The sequence below is a fragment of the Pinus tabuliformis genome, chromosome J (assembly GCF_031772625.1).
Source record: "Pinus tabuliformis cultivar Carrire ecotype Pingquan chromosome J, CPIR1, whole genome shotgun sequence".
In the NCBI taxonomy this organism is placed as follows: Eukaryota; Viridiplantae; Streptophyta; class Pinopsida; order Pinales; family Pinaceae; genus Pinus; species Pinus tabuliformis.
In genome coordinates this window covers 346,771,602-346,791,274 of record NC_142295.1, presented here as the reverse complement: position 1 = coordinate 346,791,274, position 19,673 = coordinate 346,771,602, and the positions used below count along the sequence as shown (strand labels likewise).

The 19,673-nt window shown below is 40.2% G+C and overlaps 1 protein-coding gene across 1 annotated transcript; it reads left to right on the top strand.

The window, feature by feature from the left end:
• Positions 1–13,198: 13,198 nt before the first annotated feature.
• LOC149227163 (histone H1-like) lies at positions 13,199–14,313 on the top strand. Its single transcript, XM_089375438.1, has 2 exons — positions 13,199–13,410; positions 13,495–14,313. The coding sequence occupies exons 1-2, from the start codon at positions 13,297–13,299 to the stop codon at positions 14,035–14,037; spliced, it is 657 nt and encodes a 218-aa protein (XP_089231564.1). The 5' UTR covers positions 13,199–13,296; the 3' UTR covers positions 14,038–14,313.
• The last annotated feature ends 5,360 nt before the right edge of the window (positions 14,314–19,673 follow it).

The window sequence follows — 19,673 nt, the reverse complement described above, 5'->3', positions numbered from 1 at the left end:
ATCGAGACTATGTCTCTTGAGGAACCTCCTTGGTCTGATCATCACCACCGTTCCTCGTTTCTCCCTGCCCATCAGGAAATGATCGCCTGTCTCGAATGGTTTGCTTCTTGTATCCCATTTCAACCCCTTCAAACACCTATTCAAGTTTATCAAGTGTCCTCTAAAGGCAACATGGGAAACATTACACAGACCCAACCCATCGACATCTCTGTGAAACTAGGGATTGTCGAGCATATTCACATTGGAGTCACTTGTACTCCGGAGGAAATTCAGCTCTACACCGATCTTTTTTGTGAATTTCGTGATGTCTTCGCTTAGTCCTACGAAGAAATGCCCGGCATTGACCCTAGCATAGTGGTGCACGAGATACCTACGTATCCGGGTGCTAAGCCTGTTCGTCAACGTCTACGCCCTGTGCACCCCCGAAAGGCTACAGCCATTAAAGCAGAAGTTGAAAAGCTTCTCAAGGCTGGTTTCATTTACCCCATTCCACTTACGGATTGGGTCTCTAATATTGTCCCTGTGAACAAAAAGCAGGGTACCATTCGAGTCTGTGTTGATTACCGTGACATCAACCGGGCCTGTCCTAAGGAGAACTTCCCCACACCCTTCATCGATCAGCTCATTGATGAGAGTGCAGGGAGCGAAATCTATTAATTTATGGACAGTTTTTCTGGGTATAACCAGATCAATATTGCACCCGCTGATCAGCATAAGACTGCTTTTATCTGTCCTTGGGGCACTTTTTCTTACAAGAAGCTCCCTTTCGGTTTGAAGAATGTCGGTGCTACCTTCCAACGTGCAATTTCCTATGCTTTTCATGACATCCGTCACATTGTACAACCGTACCTGGATGATCTACCAGCTCAGTCAGTCAAACGCAAGGACCACCCTTCCCATCTTCGTGAAATCTTTCTCCGCTGTCGACACTACCGTATCAGGCTCAATCCTCATAAATGTGTCTTTTGCGTTGAATCAGGCCGACTACTCGGGTTTATCATCTCCCGAGAGGGCATCCGTCTGGATCCCCTCAAAGTCGAAGCTATTCTGAATCTTCCTCCCCCTGCTTCTTTGCAGCAGTTGCAGAGCTTGCAGGGCAAAGCAAATTTCCTAAGACGATTCGTTCCGAACTATGCTGAGGTGGCTAAAGGTTTTACACGGTTATTGAAGCGAGATACCCCCTTTCATTGGGATGCTATCGCTCAAGAGTCTTTCGAGCGTCTCAAGGGTCTCCTTGTTTCTGCTCCATTATTGCGACCTCCGAATTACCATCGCGATTATACTCTGTATCTGGCCGCCGCTGATACCACTATCGGCATGGTTCTCGTGCAAGACGACGATGATGACACTGAGCACGTCATATATTACCTTAGCCGCAACCTCTTAGACATGGAAACTTGATACGCTTACATCGAGAAGTTGGCATTGGCCGCTGTTTGCGCCGTCCAATGTTTCCGGCATTATATCTTGTTGCGCACCACGACCGTGATTTCAGATTGCAACCCGATGACGTACATTTTGTCACGTCAATTGCTGGGGGGAAAATACTCAAAGTGGATCATCATCCTCCAAGAGTTTAACTTGGAATTTACTGCTGCCAAGTCTAAGAAGTCTCTGGTCTTTGTTGAGTTACTTTGCTCTTTGCCATCTCCTTCTGCACCCTCTCACTCAGAGGATCATATCCCGGACGAAACTCTTTTTCTGATCAGCACCCTCGACCCCTGGTACGGGGATATTATTGTATATTTGCAGACGTCCTCTTTCCGTCCCGCTGTATCCAAGGATGCTCAGTGACGGATCCGTCATCAGTCTCAACCCTACCGTATTATCGGGGACACCCTATACCGTCTCGGCGTTGACTCCATCCTCCGCCGATGTCTAACTCTCGAGGAAGCTGAGAGAGTCCTGAATGACTGCCACTCTGGCGCCTGTGGTGGTCACATGTCCGGATATGCCACAGCTCAAAAAATCCTTCGCGCCGGTTATTTATGGCCCTCCATTTTTAAGGATTGCATCCTTGCCGTCCGTTCGTGTCATGCGTGCCAGATATACCAGCGGAAAATGCGTGCGACACCAGCTCCGCTGCACCCTATTGTCACCGTTGGCCCTTTTGCAAAATGGGGCATTGATTATACGACTTGTAAGCCTCGCTCGGCCGGGGGGCATGGGTTTATTATCGTTGCCGTCGATTACTTTACAAAATGGGCTGAGGCGATGCCCACATTAACTGAAGACGGTCACACAGCGGCGCAGTTTTTGTTCAACCATGTTATTACGCGGTTCGGAGTTCCGCAGGCCATCGTCACGGATCACGGGAAGCATTTCCATAATCACATGATGACCGAACTGACAACCCAACTAGGCTTACGACATGATAGTTCGACCCCATACTATCCTCAATCCAATGGCCAGGTTGAAGCCGTTAACAAGATTTTGGTTACGATGCTTCAACGTACTGTTGGCATGCATAAGTCTAATTGGCATCTGATGTTGTTTCCCGCCTTGTGGGCCTACCAAACCTCTGTGAAGGATGCCACCAGTTTCACTCCATTTCAACTAGTTTACGGACTGGAGGCTACCCTTCCTATAGAATGCGAAATCCCTTCGTTAAAATTAGCCGTCGAGTTGCTTCCCAACACTACTCTGGTAGAGGAACGACTTCTTTACCTAGAACGGCTGGACGAGACCCATTGCCTAGCCTCTCTAGCTATCAAAGCACAAAAGAAGAGAGTTAAAACTCACTTTGATCATACCATCCATCCTCGTTCCTTTGTTGAGGGAGATTTAGTCCTGCTAGACGACCAAGCAAATGACAAGCTGGGGGCAGGCAAACTCGAGCCCATGTGGCTAGGCCCTTATATTGTAAAGAGAGTTTTGCAGAAGGGGGCATATGAGCTAGTTGACTGCGAAGGTAATCCTCTTGATAAGCCCCGCAATGGGCTGTACTTGAAAAAGTACTATGCATGATTCCATGCACTTCGATTTATACATGCGTGTGTTTTAGAAAGTGTGTTGTGTGTGTGTCTTTTCATGTTTTTGGCTTGGTGTGAAGGCGTGATTGCCCCTTATTGTGTCTTTTGCTTCTTATGCAGATGTCGGATGCACCTTATGTTGGTTTCGCTGATGGTGGCTGCTGCATCACCCGTAATTTGTCCTCTGCGGCGTGGGTGATCTACGATCCTCACGATGAGTTGATAGATCTTCAAGGTGTGTGTTTAGGCTGTACCACAAACAATGTCGCTGAATATAGTGCTGTGATTGAATTATTAGCCGAGGCAATTAATCTCAATATTCGTACATTGGTTGTTAACCTGGACTCTCAACTTGTCATCCATCAGCTCAATGGGCGTTATTCCGTCAGAGACCGTCACATTTTAAGGTTATATTTACGTGTTAAATTGTTAGAAAGGAATTTTGATTTCATCACATATCAGCATATTCCACGACGATTAAACACATTATCTGATGCATTGGCTAATCATGTATTAGATAGACATTTGCGTAATTTATAATCAAAACATCATACAAGCAAGCACATAAAAGCACAATAATAAACCATAGGATATATATATATATATATATATATATATATATATATATATATATATATATATATATATATATATATCGTGTGGCGCACCAAGGCGCTCAAAAATAAGTGTACATGTCTAGATAGGGCCTGTGTTCTCTGTACATCTGAGACACATGTCTCTCAAAAAACCACCAGTAGGAAATAAAGACCTAGATATCTACTGTGGTGGGTTATGCTCCCTATAATCCGCAGCCGCTCGTGCCACCCGCCTCAAAAGGCGGTGCATCCTAGGTTCTACTCCCACTGTATGGATCTGAGACACTATGGGGACCTCCTCTATCCCCTGTAAATCTGGAATCCCTGACAGCAAACCCTCAAGGTTCCGTATCACGGTCTCCATCGCATCATCTCCTGGAGGAGCTAGGGCTAGAGCTCCAATACCCTGTACATCCCTCCGCGCCTCTGGGGCCAGGCCGAGGGGTCTCGTCGGTCCTACATCTGCATACCATAGCATTCATCGTTAGGACATGTACATGAAAAAATAAAAAACATCACAAAAATAAAAAATAAAAAATGAGGTCAAGTGTCTTACCACCGTCATCCCACTGCTCTCCAGCAGGCAGCGGCATGTCTGGATCTCCACGGAAGTCTAGGCCATCATACATCCAGTCCTCCACAAAAATAGTCTGCCTCTCCAACCACTCTCGGAAGTATACTCCCCATGCCACTGGTCGACCGCCACCTCCTTGTGGCATGACATGGCCTCATCGTGTAGCCCTCATCTCTCGAGGGCCTCTAGGTGGGTCCATGACCATATCCTGCAGCTGCAATGCTGGTACCCGCTCCAGCATGAGCGGGAGTAAAATCGACCCGTAGCCAAACTGCTTCGACTCACCATGACGGCAGTTGGTCAACTGTCTCTTCATACTTGTCGCTACTGCCGTTGCCCAGTTGAATATGGTAGGATTCAAGCATTTGAGAGCCAGTCGAAGATGGGCCTTCAAGGCCTCGTGATTGGCCAGGGAGCCCGCTGCCCGAGTCACCATGAAGAGTATAGTTCGAAGGATGATGTCCTCCACCGTAGGAATTGCTACCTTCCCGCTCCGCGTCTTGCGTGCCCGTGGGCACACCTGGGCCATCAGCATGTCTAGAGTATCACCACCGGGTCGCTGCCCCTCCAGAATAGGCATCTCACCTCGACGTGATAACCCGGTCAAAAAATAGATATTTGTGTAGTCAAACTCGATGTCTCGGCCTCGGATCACAAACTTCCCATCAGTGGGATTCCAGGCTCTGATCAAGAGTTCAAGAAGGTCAGGCTGTGCTCGTATGCGCGGAGTTAGGAAGAATTTAAACAACCCACACGCCCGCAATTCATTTCGGCACCCAGCATCGGAAAATGCCTCTATGTCCTCGTTATCATGAGCTCGTTCCTGCCAAACGAACGCCATTTTACCCTGCATGATCAAAAAATTTCATTAGGGCCCTGTTCATAAAGTTTCATACGTTCAATTTGTCAAAAAACTTGTTGCACGGCATCAATGCGACTGTTTTTAAAACAGTCGCGCTGATCATGGCGCCCTTTGATATTTTTTCCGGGTCAGCGCAGAAGTACATCACTCTTCCGCGCTGATCCGGGAGTGGTCTGTGGAAGTTTTTTCGATCAGCGCGGACCCGATAGGGAAATCCGCGCTGACCGAGAGCGGAATGAGTTTCAAAAAATCCGCTCAAACGGCCACTTCCCACCGTTAAAATGCAGCAAAAAGAGAACAAAATGGAGCGTAAGGGAAGGTGAACCTACCTGGAACAGACTGCAGGATGGTTGATGCACGTACAGGGTGGAATTTGGCTCGTCAACCTCACAGCTCCAAGTCGTTCTCCAAAGCTCCAAATGGTAACAATGGTAAAAATTTTGTTTACCCCCCTATTTATGGTAAATTTTGAAAATTAAATATTATTTTTCATAAATATGGGTTTTTTATAATGGTTTTTACCATATGCTTGGTTCCAATATAGTTTTACTATGTTTTTATGCATGTTGTCTATATTATTTCGAACAGATTTATGCGTGCAGTGTTCCTTGTGCAGATGCTAGTGGAATTATGACAGTTCTATACACACTTGGTCCCAAAACGTCGTCCTTAAGCTCTTTTTCGACGTGAAATAAGAAAAGATAGCCGAGTCTCCCTCTCGACTCGTTAAAAGAAGCGGGAGGCGGTCGCCTTTAAAGCTCTTTTTTCGACCTTTTAAACTTAAAAAAGATCGTCGGGTTTTTGTCGTTTCGAACTCGTTATTGGCTCCAAAACGACGTGCTTATGACCGCTTTTCTACTTTTTCAGGTCGAAGTCACTACTTACGAAAAGTACTCCTCGATCATACTGGTCGGGTGGTTCTTTCGAGCATCGTTTTGTACTTTTTCGGGCTCGAGAGACACAACTTTACGAAAAAGGACCCCCCTGGAGTTCACTTTTTTGCTGTCTTTTCAGACTCTCTAAACAGGAAAAGACGCTGAGTTCTTCCTTTGTCAGACTCATTAAAACTTAATGACATCGGATTTTGTCGAAATGACGCCTTCCAAGCATATGCTATCCCCGTCAAGCTTGTCATAAAAAATAATCGGGGTACTTGCCAGAAATGGTGAGGAAAATGGAATCATAATCATTGTCGTGTCGGCAGTATGTCGCTCTTGAACATGGCACTTGTCTGTATTCGTGTCTGGGTGGGAACCTCTCATCTTGTTTTACACTGGCCTCTATGGGTTTGGGTTATCCTATTTGACCTCTCATCTGCTCATTGCCTTGTCGCCATGACCCTTGATCATTTAATGTCAAATACTGCCAAGTCCGCCGTTGTGCCGCCGATATGTTCAAGAGAAGTTGACCTCTGCAAGAATGCTCAACCTCCCTCTGATACCTCACGCAAATTATCTTATCCTTCTCTGTCTCGTGTCGATGATGTGGGAAACATTATGGCCCACCGTCGATCAAGGTCACTTCCTGTCGACTTCAGCTCATTATCTAGGAAGTTGACTTAGAGACTCCCTTCAAGTGCCTTGGAGCCTGTATGCCTCAATGGCAGGTTCTTCGTGTTCGACGCGAGGTTTTCATCATTGGCCTCCGATCGAATGATTTTGCGGGTGTTCGACACCAACTCATTGATTCACACGCCGTAGATTGTACCTATAGTACCTTGAGGACCATTGTCATTATTGGTGGTACCTCTTGCGTCTGTTAACAGTTTTCATCACTGACTGGTAATCAGACGATGTTATTGCATGTTCGACTTCAACTCCTATATTCACATGCTTGAACTTGTACTTTGTTCGGGTCGAGATGGAGCGCAAGACCGTGGATTTTGTCTATTAAGATCCAGGTTGCGATTTTGTGGATTACTATGATCATTACATGACTCATTGATGGATGGCTGCGCCCATACCTAAGTCTTCATGGATGGCTGTGACCATACCTTTACTATCATCACGGTCTCATTAGCTGGGTGGCTGCGTCCATACCACAGACCTCTTCCATATGTCTTTTGGATGGCCGCGCCCATGCCTAGACTACATGTAATTGATTATTAGAGATATCTGTTGTACTTGCGTGCAGGTCCTTCCTGGTGGTGTTCCAGTTCAGTCGGTTTCATAAAGCATTTCACCCCTCCCACTCTCTCGGGCTTCATGCTTTAGGGGGCATCTGTTACACAGTAATTTGTCATTGTCTCGCTGTCAGTCTTCCTGCTGTGTCATGAGACCAAATTAATCATGCTCATGCTCTCTAATGCTGCCAAATGACCCACTTTGCCAAAGTTTTGCTATCATCGCGACTGTTGTAAAAATAAACGCGCTGATGAGCGCTCCAAAACAGACTGAATGTGCTGCCAGCGCGGAAGTACACGTGATTCCCGCGCTGGTCGAATTTCATGAGACAACGTGTCTGTTACTTATATCTGATCGCACTGATATGACTTTCTTTGTTATTCAACAACGATGTCAGCGCTCCAGTGCAGTTATGCACCCGCGATGATCCAGTTTGGGCGAGTTTGTTCTAACAGCCGGCCTTCCAGATGACTCCAGACCTGGTTGTTGGCCTTGTAAATGTCGCCCTCCCTTCTCTGACATGTCTGTTTCGTCATTTGAGCCACCTTCCTTGGAGATAAGCTCATCCTCCCACCATTCATGGAAACTCCTCCTATTTAAGCCTCCACCATTGCCATGAGCTGCTAGTTTTGGAATCCATAGTGCTTGGAGCATTGCTGCTAGTGTGTGAGCTTGATAGGTAGCTGGTGTGACAAGTGTGGGATTGCTAGAGAGCTTAAGGAAGGTTGTGAAGTGTTTCTTTCTTGTGTAAACTTGTGTGAGAGAGAGTTTTGTCTTGGGAGATCTACCTTCAAGGGTGAATGCTTGAGGGACTTGCTGGCTGGACCCTCTTGAGAAGGATTTGACGTCAGAACTATGGTTGTATTCTTCTTTGTTTATTAATAATAGACGATTATCATTATGGTTCCACTCTTATTGTCTTTATGATGGTATTTGAGTTATATCCTTTCTGACTGATATATAGTTGCATCTACTGGATTTTATGCTTGTGTTTGTATCGTTCTTTGCATGTGCAGGTGTCCGTGCACGAGGATCGTGAGGATTGTGACCGGCCGGGGCAAAGGAACGAGAGCATCAACTCTTCTAAAAGTACTAGCGTTGGAATCCAGGTAGGCCTTCATCATTGGTCTTTCATTTGTAATTAGGAACCTGCGTGTTAGCGTTGTTTGATTGTTGCTAGACCTTGTTTGGACTAGTAGGGATCGCCTCTGTCCGCAAAGGGGATTTACCTCCACAACAAGAGGTACAGGAGGAGGCCCAAACAATGGAGCCCAACATGAAGGATATTCATAGAGAAACTGATGCAGTCCAGATACAAGTGTACATAAACAATCTTGCACTGAACAAGATTGAGCAAAGCATACAGGATATGAAGAGGAATGAAATCCTGGGGTCCAGTGCGAAAGCCCCAGCCTCAGTAGATTCATCTGACGAGTGAAACAAATCTCTAATCAAAATTTTGTTATATGTCGGTTAGCCTTTACTTTTTTAAGTTGAGGTTAATAGTAGATAGAACAACTAATGTTGCCTGGATGGTGTTGAAAAACTTATTGAAATTTTGGACAACATTTAACGCAGACAGGTGGTCAACCTGGTTTCCTATGGGCAGGTTGAGGCCACCTGTAATTTTTGTTAAAGAGATTACTATGGTTTGATAATATTAATAGAGAAAGTACTACCAAGATTACACAAAAAATAAGCATGTCGTCTACATATAATAATAAGATAATATAGATGCCACTATCTAGTCTCTTAAGATAAACATAATGATCAAATTGACATATACAATAACGTTGTTATGTCATAAACCAATCAAATTTCAAATACCATTGCATTGAAACTTGCTTTAAACCATATTTTCTCTTCTTTAGCTTGCATACTAAGTCTTCCTTCCCTTTGTCCTCATACCCTTGTGGCCATTGCATATGAATCTCTTCTTCCATATCCCCATGGAGAAAATTTGATTTTACATATAATTACGCAATATGAAAATATTCTACTACCACTAAACTTAAAATAGTTCTAATTGAAATCATTTTGATAATAGGAGAAACTGTTTCATCAAAAGATATACCTTTCTTATATCCTAGCCCCTTTACAATAAGTTTGGCCTTGTACCTCTTTTTGGCCTCTATCTTCTTCCTTTTACCTGCGGGCAATAGGACCAAGTCCTAAGTCTGGTTATCCACCAAAGAGTCCATCTCTTCTTTTATGCCCTGCTCCCATTTATTTCTAGTTTCTAGTTGCATTATATATTTATATATTTCTGGTTCACTATAATTGGTCAACAATACATAATACAATGAAGAATAATACCATTCAGGGGGTCTACTTAACCTGATTGATCTTCTAACAACACTTGTAGGAGTTTGAGGTACATGTTGTTGTTGTTGTTGAACATTTTGATTTTTTGGCACCTTTGGAATTTCTTTCTCTTTGACTTCATCAAGCATTGTTTATTATGTGTTTTCCTCTTCTTTTTTCTTTATATGCAAATGGTCTTTGTAGATGACATTTTCATTAAATACCACATATCTACTCCTAATGATTTTGTGATAAATTCATAATCCCATAAGCAATAACCAAAATCATTTTTATATCCAATAATATGACACTTCTTGGATTTTGCGTCAAGGTTTTTTTTATTTTCTCTATCAATATGGACAAATGTTTCAGAACGAGAAGTATTAAAAATGTATAGTTTACCTTTTTATCTCTCCATGCCTCCTCTAGAATGCCACCATCTAAGGAACTTGAAGGCCCTCTATTTATTAAGTAAATAGAAATATCAACAACATTTTCCCAAAATTGTAAGGGGAATCTTGCATGCAATCTCATACTTCTTGCATGCTCCATAATTTTTTTGTTCATCCTTTCTAACACACCATTTTCTTATGGTGTTTCCTGGAACTATCTTCTCTCTATGAATCCCATGGTATGAATAGTAAATATCAAACTCCTTGCTGCAATATTTGCCTCCATTATCTAATTTGATACAATTCAACTTATCTCTTATCTCATTCTCAACCGAAGTTTTCCATTTTATAAAAGTATCAATGACATCATATTTGTTGCTAATGTAATAAACCCAAGTTTTCCTAGTTGCATCATCAATAAAAGTAACATAATAATAAGAGCCGCTGAGAGATGATACTTGAGTTGGTCACCATACATGTATATGCACAAGCTTTGAGTTTTCACTCTTATTTTACTTCCCAACGCTAAGAAATCTAACTCTTTTTTTTTTTCCATAAATACAATGGTCACAAAATTCTAAATCAACCTACTTCAAATTTGGTAATAATTTCCTTGAGTAGAGAATTTGCATCCCCTTCTCACTCAAGTGCCTAAATCTATGATGCCACATTTGTATAGGCTATGAGGCGTGGCATGAAATGAAGCCATTGAGTCTATCACTCAAGAATCAATAATGTTATCTACTGAAAGAATTAAAGATATTATAACACACCACCTGCTACATTTCCTTCCTTATTATTATTCTCATGTTTTCCATCTCTCAGTTTTTTTTTTTTTTTTTTTAAGAGCCCAACAATATTTCTTCTTGTGTCCTTTCTTCCCACAATGCCAACATTCCAACCTCCCTTTGGTTTTGGATATTCCTTTCTTAGACTTTCCATGATTCCTTGGGCTCTTTAACCTCTCTCCCTTTGTCTTCCCCTGTTCTTTATAGTTAAAGCATTACCTGGCATCTTACTTGTGCTTTTTTGTCACATTTTCTTGCTAAAGATAAAACCAAAAACATCATCAAACTTTAAAGTGTTTGAACCAGAAACATAATTACTCACAACCATGACTTAGCCATTCCAATTTTTTGGAAATGAGCACTAAACCAAAAGGGCATTAACCTCATCGTCAAATATTACTCCTACAAAACTCATTTGAGAGGTGACCATGTTAAAATCATTTAAATGATTAACAATAGACCCACCTTATGACGTATTCATATTAATTAAATTGTTCACAAGAAATACCTTGCAGGAATTGAGGGTTTTTCAGATAGTTTAGCCAATGTTGTCATCAAACTCTTTATTTTCTTTTCTTTTGAAATGTTGGAAGTAATCAATGTTTCCAAACATAACCGTATTGTTCATAGTGCCTTTCTCTCAAGAATATCACATTCTTTGTCTTTCACAGTCATTGGATTCTTTGATATTCTACCCAAAGGTATAAAACAATCATTTTGATAAAGATAATATTCCATTTGCATCTTCCATAACTAATAGTTTTGGTCATTAAACTTCTCGACCCTAAAATGTTCTCACCATTGCTCCCACTCGAATTAGGAACCTCATTTTCTATGAATTCTATCCACCAAATAAACCTTCGACTCTGATATTGGTTGTTAGAATAAAATCTCAAAGTAATACAATAAAAATGAATGCAAATTTAAAACATAGAATGAAACGATACAAAGGAGACACCAATATACGTGGTTCAACCGATTTGGGATATATCCACAGAGAAATAGCGAGTCCTTTATATTCCATTGAGTAAAATGAAGGGATTATAACTTACAACACATTCGCTGGAACCTCCTCTAGTCTCTCTCACAATCTCATCTCCCTCAATTATAGTGTTATCCCAGTAAAACGACAACACAATTTCCTCATAAAAAGATGGCGACCTTTTAGGGTAAAAACACTAACATAACTTCTATTGTAAGATCTATGACCTAATGACGAACAATCCAGATTGACTATGAAATTACAATATCTTACAAGGCAAATTTACAAAATATTCTCTTTAGGTGCACTTCACCCGAACCCCTACCAAGGGGGGTTTCCAAAGAGTTGTCACCACACCCTTAAATAGCCTGATGATAATAGTTGGGGGGTAAGCCTCCCTACACCCCTCATAAGGAATTGAGGCCCAAATGCGGCTAAAAACAAAACATCTAAATCAGGGAGATAATCAAACTCCATAACCAACACATTAGGCCTTAGGTTTAAATCTCATGGAGAATAGTGAAAGTAAGAGGCAATTGTGGGGATTACAAAGTCTTAGTGATAAAACTTAACATATCATTTATAAGAATTAAATATAAGTGGAAAAAATAACATTCATTTTAATCATTTTAATTTAATAATATTTTATTAAAAAATTCAAAAACTTACACCTTTATAAAATATTAATAATGAGAATATTTCCCAATAACCTTAATTAGCTTTTTAATAATAAATATAAATACAAATATTAAAAATGATGAGTAATAAATATCTTATTAAAAAATTTCAAAGACTTTAACCTTTATAAAATATTAATAATGAGAAAATTTCCCAATCTGGTTCATAACATTAATAATATCATGATGAGAAAATTTCCCAATCTGGTCCATAACATTAATAATATCACGTGAAGTGAATAATAATTATATAAAAGAAAATTTTAAAATTTTTGTACTTAGAAATGAAAGAAGAGATAGCAAAAATTACATTAATGAATATGATATTAACCAAAATTTTAAAAAGGAAAGAGGTATAAGAAAGGTACCTTTGGATTGAAAAAGATAACAATAAAATGAATTTTAGGGGGAACTTTGCTTTGGAAATTTAGATGTAATTTATTAAAAATGTTTTTATAAGTAAAAGTGATTCATGGGAAAGAGCACTTCATAAAAAAAATGATTAAGTAATCCCCAAGGAAACCACTAAATTTAAAGGTATGCTTCATGGCAAAGCAAGCAAAGTTCAGCTGGTCGTTTAGGTAACGTATATACGCTTTAACGCACCAACCCAAAGTTAAGAAGTTTCATTTATGATTTTAAATAATCATTTAAAATAATTGATGTAAAAAGTGCTAAGATTCAGTGAGTACTGTGAGTCTTCTCGTCGAGCGTCTCCAACGACCGAGAACGAATCTCGCTTTGAATACTCAATCCGTGGGAGGATAAGCGGGAAATTCCTGACCGTCAGATCAACTGCATGGCCGAATAATGAGCCGGTGACCTCCCAGCCGACCGGGGGCGGTGAGCATCCCTAGTTGCCCTCGTCTTCCCCCGTCTATATAAGGGGCAATAACAATCCATTTTCTACCATCCAAACGCTATTTTCTCGATATTTGTCTGCGCACTTTCGATTTGTGCAACGAGGTCTCGTTTCCTGGTACCATTATATTTTGTAGTTTTTGAGCAATTTGGTGGTATAAACAAATGGCTTCAGCTGACACAACTGCAAAGCCTGTAGTTAATAATGTTGACAAAGAAAAGAAGCCGAGGGCTTCCAAGGGATCGAAACCCTCACCTTCTCATCCTACATATCTTCAGGTTTCTTTTCTTGGCCTCTAAATTGTTTTCCTCACATTGTATTTAGAATGCAGGGGTTTCATTTTTTTCATTTTTATTTTGCAGATGATCACGGAAGCGATTACTTCTTTGAAAGAGAGGACCGGTTCTAGCCAGTATGCCATAGCAGCCTATATCGGCAACAAGTACCAGTCCCAACTCCCTGCCAATTTCAAGAAGCTGCTAACAGTTCAGCTGAGAAATCTTGCCAGATCTGGCAAGCTCACCAAGGTTAAGAATTCTTTCAAGCTTTCGGAGGAGTTGAAGAAGCCGGTAAAGCCGAAGGCCGCCAAGCCTGTGAAGCCAAAATCCCTAGCCAATAAGCCTGCAGCTAAGTCCAAGGCGACGCCTGGGCCCAAGAAGGTCCCGAAGACTGTTAAAACCCCTGCCAAAGTAACGGAGGTTCTTAAGGTCTCTAAGCCGAAGCCTCTAGCGTCCACTGAAAAGGTAAAGAAGGCAGCAGCGCCTGTTAAAAAGGGGGCAACTGTGAAGAAAGAAGCTCCCGCCAAGAAGCTTGCTGTCGCCAAGAAGCCTGCCAAGGCTGTAAAGAGGGCGGCTCCTCCGAAGCCCAAGAAAGCGGTTCCCGCTGCAAAGAAGGCCAAGAAATGAGATCTAGATTATTTTAAATGTAAATTAATCTGATTTTCTAAAGGTAAAGAAGGCCAAGAAATAGTATTCTAAATGTAAATTAATGTGATATTTGACATTTTGTATGGCCTGCTGTTGTCATAGATGTCCCCACTTATTGTTTTTTCGTTTCAGAGGGGGAATCAGTAGTCATGTATTTTAGTAGGAAATTCAGGGTTTAACTTCTTCTCTGGATTATAATTCTTTCTGGTCTTAATTAAAATTAACATAAGAAGCAGCATTGGGTAGATGTATTTAGTGGAGTTGAATTATCAATCAAGTCAAGACCAATATGGGGATTATCTACGCTCTAACAGCTGTTATATTATAAAATTGGTTAATGGTTTTCTGAGTTGAAGAATTGTAATTTCTGTATTAATTCACCAATAATCATCATGCAATGGGATGTTTGCAGAGAATGGCTTTAAATTTTGAATGTGGAGAGAAGTTTGAGAACACATGTTATGTTGTATGAAGACCATTTCTTTTAATGAATATTGAATTTTTTTCTCTTTCATTGGAAAGAAGTTGTGTCATGTGAAATATTTAAATGATTGTTGATTGTTGTTGTGTTTTGGGAATTTTTTTGAATGTGGAAGTCTTAATTTTGTTTTTTAAAGAATGTTATAAGACAATTTCAAACTATGACATTGTGATATATTACATGAAAAGAAAGGTCATGTAATTTATGAGAGAGGGGATAATAAAGTTTTAGGTGGTGTAATTTATTATGGAGGAGGACAAGGGAAAATTAAGATGATGTTTTTATTTTTTTTGAAGTAAAAACATTTTGGATGTGTAACTTGTAAAGTAAATAATTTTTGGAAGTGTGAAAGCGAAATTTTGGCTAAGGTTTTTAGAAATTTTGTAAGATGTGATATGTTGTTGTATGCTAAGAATTTTTTAGGTGATAATTATATCAGAGATAATGTTCATACTAGTGTAGTTCATCTTTAGGACAAGATAGAGAATTAGATCATGGCATTAGATTAAATAAGGAGAGTGATGTAGAGACTATTGCCTTCAATGGTGAATTATGAATAGGGATTTTTTAAAATTAAAATGAGATGTGATATGGTATGAAAAATAGGATGAGATGTGATATATCACAAAATTCAAGACTTTGAAGATATGAAATAGCATAAAGATAAAAACTTTTCAAGGATGCAAAATATTGAAGGGAAAACAAAATGATGGGTGGAATGTTATGAACCATAAGATATCATAAAGAAAAATTTTATTCCAAGATTGGAAGAAGAAATTTGAACACCCAATATAGGTAAAATTTTGTGTTTTTTTAGAGATTATTGGTAAGAAAGAAGGTTTTGCTTTTCTAAAATGGAGATCAACATGTTTTCTAATAAGAAAAAAAAGATCAAGAAGCATTTTTAAAGAAGCTAAGCTTGTAAATCCTTGTTCTGCTTAGAGGTGCTTTCTAGCCCTTAATGGTAGAGATGTTGTAATGTAATATTTAACATTTTGACTAAGTCAAATTACATAAAAATAAAAATAAAATAAAATTTAAAAAATAAAATATTTATGTAATGTAAACATAAAATAAAAGAAATAATAATAAAGACAAAATAATGAAATAAAAATAAAATGGTCCATGGTATTCATGTGGAATGTGGCCTATTTAAAAGGGGGAATTAAACTAGAATAGATAGAGATTTGATCCCTCTTGGTAGATCTGAAGTTAAGATGGATCTATGCTTGTAAATATAAATTTTATAAATATTTCTAAAAATTATTGTATTGCACTTTAAACAATTCAAATAGTGATATCTTTTGAGCCTTAGTTATCATGTTGTACATGTCACTATTACTATGTTAAGAAGCCATTGTTTGGTGTATTTCTTTACCATTGCTATTATGCAATTCTTGTTCCTATCATGTAAGCACACTTTCTCAAAATATCATCAACTTGCTTTTCAAAATATCATCAACTTGTTTTTTTTTTTCTCGGCAATTCTAACTATTTTGTATTAATATTTACAGTAAAACATTTACATCAAACAAACAAGCTGCCCAGGGCCACCTATGGCTCCTTGGGTGGTGATAGCAAACTTGAATTTTTGCCTCGCAGGGCACCTGTTCTAGAGAGCTTGACAAAACATGACTATGTGATTTTATACCATGACTACAAAACGGCCCGCGCAGGGGCAAACCAGAAGAGACGCGGAGTACAGACAAACTGAAAAAACTGGTGACATTACCGTAAACCGACACGATACAGGTAAAGACATATAGCTAAGACCCGACATATAGAATAGACTAAGATGCACATTGAAAACTTGAAATTAGCTAGTATCCAAACCCCAACTTGAGAGAAGGAAGCAAAAACGAAGGGGAGCCGCTGAGGACTACTTTTCTGGTTCTTCCGCGATTCTGCTCCAACCCTGCCCATCTGGAACTCCTTCCCACATGGCCATGGGGTTTTGCGCGGTAGATGACATTTCGGGCTGTTGAAGTTGGGCGGGGGGATGAGGCAGCTCTCCTTCAGAATGGCTCGCTGCGTTGGAAGACTCCCCCATTGGGCGTTTTCCTTTTTCCTTTGCTGAATTGTCCTCCGCCAGAACCAGTGACGAGCTATCCTCATCTTCCTCAGGGATTTTTGTAAAAAGCACAGAGATGTGGGCATTAACACCTGTAGTGTCTCTGGAGCTGCCCAGCGTGAAGGTGACTGAGCCAAATGCTGGGAGAATTGGCTCACCCTCGACGGAGCTTCCCACTTCCATGAATTGACCAGCTGGGATTTGGGTGACTCCCGCCCTCCGATAACAATAGCAACAGCAGCAATGATGATGAACATCAGCTGCAGGAGGACGAGAGGATTCCCCCCTTCCTGGGCCTCTTCGGCTAGGCATCCTCTCTCTCGGCCGCACCATGGAATCCTCCAATTCCGCTTCCTGAGCCCGAGCAGCGAAGGGCCGACAGTGGCTATGCCCCCTTCCCTTATCTTGCAGCACCCAAATTGGGTATGTACCGGCGTAGACTGAACGAATACAGAGCCCAGACAGCACCAGAATGGCGCGAACCTTACCCGAACCTCCAAATACCAAGACGAGATATTGATTCTCAGGATTCTGAGAATTATGCCAATCACTCTGAGCTCCCTTACCCACCGAATCGGCATATTTAAGCTCCTGCACATTCCCTCTGAAAAGACCTCCATTAACTGCGTCTGGTTGGACTGCCATCACCTCCCGCAGCGCCATTAAAACCTCCTTTATGCCTCTCGCTTGTTGAAGGATCGGCGGCTTGAGGCAATAAAGGCTCGCTTTCCTCACGTGTCGGCCCATGCCCGCCATGTGGCCTCCCATGGATTAGCTCGAAGACACCCGCATCCGGGGTCATCAACTTGCTTTTTAATGTAAATAAAATTTTAAAATATTTTAAATAGTTTTATTAATATATTATTTTTTAACCACAATGGGGGTGAATCATTCCAAAAATCGACATCAAGAAGGGTGCCCTTAAGGCACGGGGGAGCACTAGTGATCAATTGACCCCATTGCTTGCAACACATAGCATGAGGGCGAAAGGGAAGGTCAATTGGAATTTGTAGATCATGGCATGTCCACTTGTACATTGGATGGTGAGGGGAGAAAGCAACGATGAAGTCTCCATGTGTGAAGGCATGCTAGGAAGTTCATTTTGTCAGGTGAATTTACTCTTTGGAGCCAAAATTGGAGGCTTGCCCTCAATGTGTTTAGCATTCCAAAGTGATGTGTCTTCCCAAAATGATGGGCAAGATTGCCATTTCTACATTACTTATATAATATTTGGTAGGATAGTCACAAGGAAAGTTAAGGAAACAACAAGTTAGTCCCTTATTGTAATTTATTTGCAAATTGAAGAACCAAACCCTCTTGGCTTGGTCCCTTTCATCACAATTATTATCAACTCCTCTTAGAGCCCTAGTCCTTTCCATTCTCCAAGCAAAGGGCGTCTCACTCTTTTGCGTCAGTTACTTCATTTGTGACACTTCCTAGGTATATCATAGCTCGTCCCATCAACTATTTGGTTTAAATTCTTTGCTAATTTTTCATAGGTCCATGTAAAGAAATCCAAGGCTAATCCAAGTTCATGTCCCTGACTTAGTGTTTTACTTGCTACCCTCCATTGGGTTTGTGTTACCTTGAGTACCTTGTTTGCTTTTATCCATAACTCGTTTACATCTCCCTCTTGCTATTTTTATTCCAAACTTTGTCTTCCTCTTGGTTTATCACTTTTCTCTTTTACTAATGTTGATGGTGAGAGCATGAGTGCAATAAGGAGGAGGTGGTCAAGGCCTACAATGGTTTTGCAACACAAATTATTTGATATTGAATAGGAGCTAGTGGATGAACGAGTAGAATTATTAGATTTAGATGTCTTGACGTGGAGGATTGGGTGACTTGGGAGCACTGCGAGCTAGACGGAACTAATACCTTCACATTGTGGACTTGTATTGGCATCTTAAGCATTTGTCGGTAAGAGTATTGTTTGATTGAAATGAGAGCATGGATGAGCTCCTATGCATGGAGGAGCTTCACATGTTTTATCACATCATGGTAGACTTGTATTGGCATCTTAAGCATTTGTTGGTAAGAGTATTGTTTGATTGTAATGAAAGCAGGGATGAGCTCCTCTGCATGGAGGAGCTTCACATGTTTTATCAAATCATGGACGGTTGATTGTAGTGTTTGGAAGTAGCTATGCTCACGGATAGTTAACGACCACCTTTAGCGGGCCTGCACTAGTTGGATGACAATATGCACTTCTTGTGGCTCATCACCACTATTCGTAAGCTTGGTTTTTTCTATAATATATAATTTGCGTGTTTTTCGGTTTCTTGTTTTTGTGCCTAGCATGACATTTAAAGCCCATTTTCTATCCTTTGTAATGAGCATGGCTAGCACCAACTCAATCTATGACTCTTTTGGATTCAACAACATGATTTTAAACCAATCTTCTATGCCTGGTTTTTAATTAGCCAAGGAGTTGGTAAAAAATTTGATATTCAACAAGCTATATATATATATCATCAAGAATAATACTCTTTTTTTTTTTTTAAATTATGTTTGAATTTATTATTTATAATATTTTTTTGAATGTATCTTAATATCATTCTTCAAAGTAGAATTTATAAAATTGAAATGTGAGAGAAAACAAAATATATAAGAAGAATATTTTGAAAAGGTGAAGTCTAACTAATTAATAAAATGACCTTTTCCCTTGGAATACAATGATATAATTTTGGACGAGATTATGGTTTATTCTTGTTTAAAATGTGTTTTTGAATGAATAAATGGATTTAACACCTTGAATAACACATGGGCACTTGAACTTTGCAAATTAAACAAATTGGACTTATGATTATTAAAAATCTCTACCGGATTTTGTTAAAATTAATTGGAAATGGTCATTTTGTCTATTAGATAAACTATGCTTTTTGGAAATTCTAAATTGGGAAAATCTGTTAAACAAGCATGGACAACAAGAGAGATATGAAAGATAAATCATGCAACACATATTTTTTATTAACAACTGATATACATTTATAGTACAATATATGACTGTTTGGTTCCACATCCCAAGGTCTCTTGGACTCCTTTTGTCCATTCGGCTTCCAC

Excerpts from the sequence above, each read along its gene's own strand:
- LOC149227163 (XM_089375438.1), top strand. The coding sequence starts at position 13,297 with ATGGCTTCAGCTGACACAACTGCAAAGCCTGTAGTTAATAATGTTGAC. Across the intron at positions 13,411-13,494 it reads CTCATCCTACATATCTTCAG|ATGATCACGGAAGCGATTAC; the intron begins GTTTCTTTTCTT and ends TTTATTTTGCAG.